This window comes from Gracilinanus agilis, chromosome 1, assembly GCF_016433145.1.
Source record: "Gracilinanus agilis isolate LMUSP501 chromosome 1, AgileGrace, whole genome shotgun sequence".
In the NCBI taxonomy this organism is placed as follows: Eukaryota; Metazoa; Chordata; class Mammalia; order Didelphimorphia; family Didelphidae; genus Gracilinanus; species Gracilinanus agilis.
The window spans coordinates 19,847,090-19,856,084 of NC_058130.1; the positions used below are offsets into that span (position 1 = coordinate 19,847,090).

The 8,995-nt window shown below is 42.8% G+C and overlaps 1 protein-coding gene across 1 annotated transcript in view; it reads right to left on the minus strand.

The window, feature by feature from the left end:
* The window catches only part of TBX20 (T-box transcription factor 20), a 65,650-nt gene extending 60,297 nt beyond the window's left edge, over window positions 1–5,353 (minus strand). Inside the window, exon 1 of the mRNA XM_044675643.1 lies at window positions 5,288–5,353. Within this exon, the coding sequence (XP_044531578.1) occupies window positions 5,288–5,353 (66 nt within the window). The remainder of the gene's footprint in view (window positions 1–5,287) is intronic.
* Window positions 5,354–8,995: the final 3,642 nt, after the last annotated feature.

Here is an 8,995-nt window from a genome sequence, read left to right on the forward strand (position 1 = left end):
TGGGGTCATTTCCAGTTTTGAAATTTATAATCCTAAACTAACCTGAATGAAGCCAAGTCTCCCTGCCGCCATTTTCACCCCAGAAGAAAGAGATCTACAGATTTTGGTCCACTGTTAATAGTTGCAATAAAAATAACCATATCAACAACAAAGTGGTTTCAAAATGCTGAAAGCAAGAGCTGTCCTAGAGAGACAGAGACATGCATGTGAGTGCACACACACACACATTCTTGATTGGTAGATTGGCAATTAAGTAAATTAACCCCAGAAAGGAAGGTTAGGGCTGTGAAAAACTCACTTGGGAGATTCAAAAGACAGCGAGGCACTCTCTTATTTCTCAGCCAACTCATCTTCAGGCCGCTTTTACTGGAATCCTTGGATGAGGCCCAAGTCCAGGTAGCCGGCTAAGGGCGATGGACGACTGAGGGGCAGTGGGTCGGCTGGAGCCTTTGAGGATGTCCTCTAATTCCCCCCGAAGTAAGCCGGAGGCTTGAGGTCCCCCAGCTTACATCTGACTGTTGGCTTTCAGCAACATGAAGGCTTTTGAGTGGGAAAAAAAAGTGCATTGGCCTAAACAACTCGGTTTCCCAGGATTAACAGGTCAGCCTTCACTTTGAATCCCTCATCTTGCTTAGTTTTCCATTAATACGAAAGAAATTCTTAATCAAAGGTAGATTTTTTTAAAGTCAATGTGGCTCTTATCTTCGCCTTTGGGAGTCGTCCCTAATAATTCTCCTCTCTACGATTCACTGGCAAATCGAACACCAGGTTGCGAAGCAATGCCTGCAATTTCATGGCGACTTCTTTTGGTTGCCCCAAGAGGGACCATCATGGGTGGACAGCAGGACTACCTGTTCTTCCCAGTCGCCTTTGGGTCATACGTCAGACAAGAAAGTCTCCTTGTATGAGATCTGACAGGCATGCTTGCATGAGGAAGCGAAGAGGAAACCCACCGTTCATATGACTAATTAGACAGACTCCATGCTGGGCTGCTCTTTTTGATGCTGGTCCCGGGACTAATTGTTAGTTTGTTCCTCAGGCAGGGGAGGTGGAGTTCAAATGGCTGGGCATTAGCATTCCTGACCTTGGACTGATGCAAAGTGACAAGGAATTGGAGGAGGAAGAGGGCCTTGGAGGGAACATTTCCAACTTGTTGAATGGGAATGACTGGAACACAATTAACCAAATTTAATAGACTGCAATTGTCACTAGAGAAAGCCAACAATGGTTCAGAAAGCTGCCCAAGGAAACTGAGGCAAGCCTTGTACTTGGCTCCACGAGCCTCTGGGGCTTCCTGAATTATTAGATTTCCATGGGCAATGGAATGACTGTGTGGTGTGGTATGGTGTGGTGTGGTTTGGTAGATAGAAAGCCAGCCACAGAGCCAGGAAGACCTCAGGATCCCTTTATGTGCTTAAAAATTATTATAGATGTCACAAAAATATTTTGTTTATTCGTGTATTTTCTTATTAATATTTACTACAGGCCTATAAGGGGCCTTGAAGGCAGTGTGGGGCATCATGTAAAGAATCAGGCTTTGGAGTCAAAGGACCTAGGTTCAGATGCTGGGTTGTGACACCCCATTTCACATTTTGTGGCCCCTGTTTCCCCATCAGCAAAGTGATTGATTTGATGACCTCATACCTAAACCAGGGAGAGCCTAAACAGAGAAAGAAAACTAAAGGCCATTTTCCCCAAACACCTACTAGATCTATACCCTAAAGAGAGAAAAGGTAAAGGACATCCATGCACAAAAATATTTATAGCAGCTCTTTTTGTGGTGGCAAAGCACTGGAAAATGAAGGGATACACATTGACTAGAAAATGGCCAAACAAGTGATGGTATAGGATTGTGAGGGACTACGATTGTGCTGGAAGATATGATGAAGTGGATGGTTTCAGAAAAACATGGGAAGACTTATAGGAACTGATGCAAAATGAAGGTAGCAGAACCAAGACAATAATTTAAACAATGATATCCATATTGTAAAGACAACCGATTCTGAAAGACTTGGACACTCTGATCAACACAATGACCAACGATAATTCCAAAATACTCACGAGGAAGCACGCTAACCACATCCAAAAGCAAGCTGATGTACTCAGATCATTTTTCTCTCCTTTTTCTTCATTCCCCCCCTGAGTTTGGTTAAGGCAGGAATTTGTTTTTTTTATAACTGTAAATATTTGTAATAGGCTTTGTCTTCTTTGCTTTCTCAACAGGGGAAAATGGATCAAGGAAAGAAGATAATTTTGAGCCCAAAATAAAATAAAATTGAACCAAAAATTTTTTTAATCACTTTGTTTAATTTATTACCCCATCACCACCACCAGATGATCTTAAAAGTCCGCTCAGGATCTGAATCTATATATCTCTTTTTTTAAATATATATTTTTTAGACAGGAGAGATGAACTGGATCTGTAAAAGGAACTTCTGACATCATTAATGCGGGTCAGTACCTGCTCTCCAGTTTAAAAACCTAGCAAGTGACTAGGCCACTGAGAGGTTAAAAGCCAAGATGTATCAGAGTGAGATCTTGAACCCAAATATGCCCTGGTGCTAAGCCCTGCTGTCTAGGCACCATTCTGTGATACCTCTCACTGTTATTCCTACTGATCATACACTCAGCCACTTAGCTAGCTGGTGAGATGTGTAGGAGGCAGGAAGAACAGAACTCAAACCCTGCCTCGTAATTTTCATAGCTAAGTGATATTGGATAAGTCACTTAATCTCTCTATGCCTCAGTTTTCTCATCTGTAAAATGGGAATATAATAATAGCAAAGTATTTTACCTATATTATCTCATTTAATTCTTATAACAAGCCTCAGTCTTATTTTAAGAACCAAGTAGGATAATATATGCAAAGTGCTTTACAAACTTTAAATTCAAATGACTCTCCGAAGGATGTATTACCATTCCTTTCTCTTAGGAATTGAAGCTTCAGTGTTGAGGTTAGAGCTTGAAATACAGCCTTCCCAGGGTCATGACTTGCCATTCTATACAAAAATAACAATAGGTGACATTTTGCAGGATGACTGAGCTAGAATTAAAAGAAATATCAAGGATTACTCAGTCTGAGTTACTCATTTTATAAATGAGGAAACCAAGGCATAGAAGATTAACTTACTCAAAGTCATATAGGGAGAAAGCATCTGAAATGAAATTTGAACCCAGGTCCACTGTCTCTTAGATGGTGCTGTTCCCCACCCCTTTTTTTTAAACCCTTAAACTTCTATGTATTGGCTCCTAGGTGGAAGAGTGGTAAGGGTGGACAATGGGGTCAAGTGACTTGCCCAGGGTCACATAGCTGGCCTTTTTTTTTAAACCTTCCATCTTGGAGTCAATACTGTGTATTGGCTCCAAAACAGATGGGTGGTGAGGGTAGGCAATGGGGGTCAAGTGACTTGCTCAGGGTCACCCAGCTGGGAAGTGTCTGAGTCCATATTTGAACCTAGGACCTCCCGCCTCTAGGCCTGACTCTCAATCCACTGAGCTACCCAGCTACCTCCTCCCCACTTTTTCACTTGTGGAACTTTAAAGTTTGCAAAACACCTTGCCTGTATTATCTCATCTGAGCCTCAACAACCCTATAAGGTAGGTTCTACAAGTATTATCATCATCATTTTACAGATGAGATAACTAAAAATCATAGAGTGGAGTGCTATGTTAACACGTGTCAGAGGTAGGATTCAAACCCAGGTCTTTTATTCCAAATGCAATACCTGACTTGCTCCACCATATTGTCCCATGTAATCACCAGAGACATGATTAGGATTCAAAGGTAGACCTCCTTTGCTCATAAAAAAGCATCCCTTTCAAGGATTTTCCATACTGGAAGGACAAGGTTTTTTCTTTCAGGCCCCAAATCAGGACGGCGCCTTACATTTTGTTAGAATGGGGCTTCGCTAGTCATCGTGATTAAGTCCGATATTTTTTTTCCATGAGAAAACATCTAAGCAGCCATCAAGCCACGGCTGCTTTATCTGGTCCTCGGGGTGGCGATTTCACATTTGCTATTGATTGAGACGTTCATTTAAATCTCGGTCCTAGAGAGACGGATGGCAATGATGGGTTTTAATTGATGATAGAGACCACCACGGAGATAATCAGCCTTTTCATAATGCCTTCAGTGTGGGGCAATAATATTAATAGCCCTTTAATTTGTATGTTTTATAACCACTGGAAAAGCATGGAGTTCAGCTCCCAGAGAAGCCCTGCCCCTGCTTGAGGCCACGGTCAAGAGTAAGTCTTTGGCTCGTCTGCCAGGGAAGGAGTCGTCCATCGCCTTTCTTGGACCAGCGAGCAAGACTCGATAGAACTTTGTGGCATGTGGTAGCTGGAAGGAGCCTTAGAGATCGTCCAATCTAAATCCTCATTTTATTGATGGAGAAGATGACATGCAAAGCCCATAAGTGACTGACCCAAGGCTGCACGCCTCCTTAGTGAGACGAGATCAAATCCAGGCTCCCCTCCTCCAAGACCACTGCTGCCCAGTGTGAGGGACCTGAGTGTCCGCTGAGGCTCCAAGACCCTCCTGCTCATGATTTTGATCTTGGAGAGTGCCTCTGGAATAACACTGGGGCAGCACCTAGCCTACACCCCGAAAGTCTCTTTGGGGATATTTAAAATGGATTCATGTCTAGGGCATTTGATTCAAGAGTCATACATACCCATTTTCGTCCATGCTCTCTGGAATGTTCTGTAGACACAGCCATTGGAAATCAAGTCACTTCTTTTTTTGTTTGTTTGTTTTTGTTTTGAATTGCAGAATTTTTTCTGCCTTTGTTTTTATTTTTTATTTTAATTTTTTATTGATTAATTAAGACCATGTTTCCATGGTTCCATGATTCATGGTCTTTCCCTCTCCTCCTCCCACCTCCCTCCCATAGCTAACGTGCATTTCCACTGGGTTTTACATGCGCGGTGGATCAAGACCCAGGAAATAAAGTAATTGTAACATTTCAAGTAGATGTGTGCTATAGAAGTATTTTAGTCAGTGTCTGGATATTTAATAGATCTGGGATTTTATTGATGTGGGTATCTCTGCCAATGACCAAACCCATCAAATCTGTACCTTTTATTTTCACCCTTATCTTCTGTCTTAGAAATGATATTAAGTATTGGTTCTAAGGCAGAAGAGTGATAAAGGGCTAGACAATAGAGTTAAGTGATTTACCCAGGGTCACACAGCTGAAAAGATTCAGAGGTCAAATTTGAACCCAGGACCTCCCATCTCCAAGCCCGGTTTTCTGACTTCTAAGTCACCCGGCAGCCTCTAATTTACACATTTCCATTCCGTGTGACTCTTGTCCACGTTCTCCTGTGGCTCCTTTACTGAGAGTCCATCCATCGTGCTTGTGTGGGTTGGCCTTCGCTTTTGCCTCAGAGACTTCTGCCCCGCTTTCTCATCGCACGTCTCCCTGATGAGATCATTTCACACTCGTCTTGGTGTTCTTCACTGGTGATGGGTCGCAGCCTGCTCACTCCCACCATGAGGCTCTCTGCTGACCTTGGAGTGACCCTTGACTTTCCTGCTTTGGAGCCTGGTGTTCCAGGACTTGCAGCCAAGCCCATCACTGGAAGGATATTGTGGTGGAAGAGATGAGCCTTTGTTTCAGGGAGAAGCTCGGGGTCATGAAAAGCATGGTGTCATTTCCCAAAGGCCGTCCAACCCACTCCTCTTCCTGTTGAGCTTTGGGGCCATTTCACTGTCCGTTTTCAGTGTCTGTCCAAGACACAGATACATAAACATCAAAATTCAGTGTTGAAATAGCTCTGATTTGGACAGCTAGTAAGCCTCATAGACTTTGGGGAAAGTCAGATTTCTCTGTAAAGATTATCCTCTAAGGCGTGATCCCCTATGCTAGTCTGCACAAATCAAACTCCCAATGAAGAGTAATGTGATATAGAGGCCTCAAACTCTGGCCTCTGACCCATAGTGACTGGGAGACCTTGGGAAAGTCACTTAACCTCTAGGCAACTCTCTAAGACTGTAAGTTGTACAAATTGGCAGAAAAGGTGCCAAGTTGCATTGGTAGAGGGAATTTCCTCACGTGGGAGTTCCCATTGCCAACGACTTCCCAAATTCAGTCCCTCACTCTAGCCTTGCAGTGAAGGTTTTACTGCAGTCAGGAACCTGTAAGATTTCTCAGCTTATAAACATTGATTCAGCTCCGGGCACGGGATAGGCAAGGATATAAGTGGAACCAATGTGAGCTCCTGCCCTCAAGGAGCTTCCGTTCTCCAGTGTGTGATCTACGACATCTCGTCGTGACAAGGGCATCTTCCCAAAGGCAACATTCTCTTCCCCTATCCTTGCCTTCTTTCACTTGGAGTTTTGAGACTTCCCATCTGAATTCTCTACAGCTTCAGTCTGGACAGTGGAGTGGTCGTGGGCCAAAATGTGACCACACACCTGGTCCTCATGGCTTACGATCACTGAAGAGCTGGAAGACAGAGAAGTTTGGTCCCAGCTTGGTTTGGGGTGGAAGTCCAAGGCTGCATGGACGGGGCCAATCCGAGACAAACTAAACCAGGCAGAGGGACCAACAGGAGTCCAGCCCATCGTTAGACATCAGAGACGCCAAGGTTGTCCACTGCATCCGAGGCCATCACCAGGTGTCCTGACTTTCGCCTTGCCGTGGACTTGAGTGACTTTGGAAGAGAGAGGCTGACGACTTTGTCCAACTCTGTCTCATGAAAAAGTCAAGATGCTGCCCCAAGTAGAGATTAAAATGAAAATCCAAGAACTAAATATTATATTTTTATAAAGTTTTATTTATAATAAAGTAACATAAAAAACTAGAGTGAAAAGGTGCTGAACTCACTTGACCCATGTCAGTGAAAAAGAGAGGAAGAGGGAGGAGCTACAGAACTCATAAAACAGTGACCACGCAAACGTGGAGGTGCAGGAGAGATTAAAGGGAATTTGGGGAAATACTAAAGGATTTATGGGGGATAAAGTCCAAGGTTCAAAATGTCCATTTATACACCATGATGCCATTGATCCTCTTTGAAAACATAGGACCAACCACAACAACAAGGCACGCAATAATAATAACCAGAATTTATGTAGTACTTTAAGGCTTGTGAAACATTTGTTCATCTCATTTTACAGATAAAGGAATTAAGGGGAAAAAAAAGGTTTATGACTTACCCAAGGTTACCTGACTACTAAGTGCCTGAGTTCAGATTTGAACTCATGCCTTTTTGACTCCAAGCATTATGATTAAGGAAACCATATCTTAATTTATAGTTATTGATTAGATAACAAAAATTGGGCCAGAGAAAGAAGAAGCACCAGGCACTCTCTTAGCCACTTCCCCTGCAAGCCAGTCCCAGCTCCAAGTCAGACCTTATACCTCCTCCATCCAGAATTCTAAGGAAAAGGAGCCTACTTCATCCCTCTACAACAATTTATGCTCTTCCTGATGTCCCTTTCCCAAGCCTCTTTGACTGGAGAGCTCCAACCTCAGTCTGAACAAGAAGAGGTGGATCTTCTGGATGCCAGGAATCAGACAACCTTATGAATGGCTGCACAGCCCATGTGTCCACTTTTCACTGTCTTACTTAGCTTATAGCTTAGCTTATTTAGTTATTTCACTAATCTAGAGGTTTGTTTATAGATAAACAAAGACCTTGTCTCCACCCTGATTCAGCAAGGGGGAAGAAGCACCCATTGAAGCTTCAGTCTTAAGGTCAAACATTTTCCCTTTTAAAATCAAAAAGGATGTCTTGGGATGTCAAAAAGGGGTACAAATTAATATTAAGTTTCTACACGAGTATAGCACTCTATTCACTCCGCCACCCCATGCCTCTGTACAAGGATCCAGTCTGTTTATCTGGTGCTGGGTCAATAGTCAAAATTCATAAGCATTTTCAATCTTCCTTCCCAAAAGTCCTACTCTGACAACTCATTAGACATCCCCTTACAGATTCTGCCAAGTTAGAGAAAGGCTTCTATTTTGATCGCAGGTAAAGATGCTTTCTGCCACAGGACCAGGGTGACTTCAGTATAGGAAGACTCATCATTATGAGGACCTCCTGCTTATGGTGACACATGAAACAAAGACAAATACAAGATGGCCCTTGTTCCTTTGAAGTTCCCATTTGCTTCCACGGTGATGGTGGCATAATATGAAAGAAGGGATCAGAGGGTGCTAAGGATTGCTATTTTTAGATCTTCTACAAACACTGATTTCATCCTTGGTACTCTACACACATAAAGACCAATGAGTTGGATCTCATCCAATGACCAATGAGTCAACGTACTATTAGAGGGACTAAACCACATCTGTATTGACATTTCCATAATAAACAAAGACCAAAAGAAAGAAGGAAGTCACAAGTAAATTGAAAGATGTCTCCCATGGTCTCCTTAGAGAAAATATGAGTTAGTTCCATGATGCAATCAATGGCAATATCATTCCGTGGGACATTTGATCATTTTCTCTTGCATTGTTCAAGATGAGCACAGGAAAAGGAACCATTAATTCAATTCAACAAGCATTAATTGTTTCTTGACCATTTACTACTTATGGGAAATTGTGCAAGTCCCTTCATTTCTGGGAGTCACAATATCCCCCTTTGTAAAAAGAGGGAGTTTGACTGCAGGGCTTTTGAGGTCTCTTCCAACTCCTGATCTATGATACTATGTGTGACTTTGGACCAGTCACATAATCTCACTGAGTCTCGGTTTTCTTCTCTGAAAAATGAGGGGGCTGGACTAAGTGATTTCTAACACCCTTTCCAGCTCTGAATCTATGGCCTAGAGATACCTGGAAAAGGGACATGGGCTCTGTTGTTATCTTAGGACTCTGGCAGTCCCATTACTCTATATCAGTGATTCCCAAAGTGGGTGCCACTGCCCCCTGGTGGGTGCTGCAGCAATCCAGGGGGGTGGTGATGGCCACAGGTGCATTTATCTTTCCTATTAATTGCTATTACAATTTAAAAAATTAATTTCCAGGGGCTCTAAGTAATATTTTTTCTG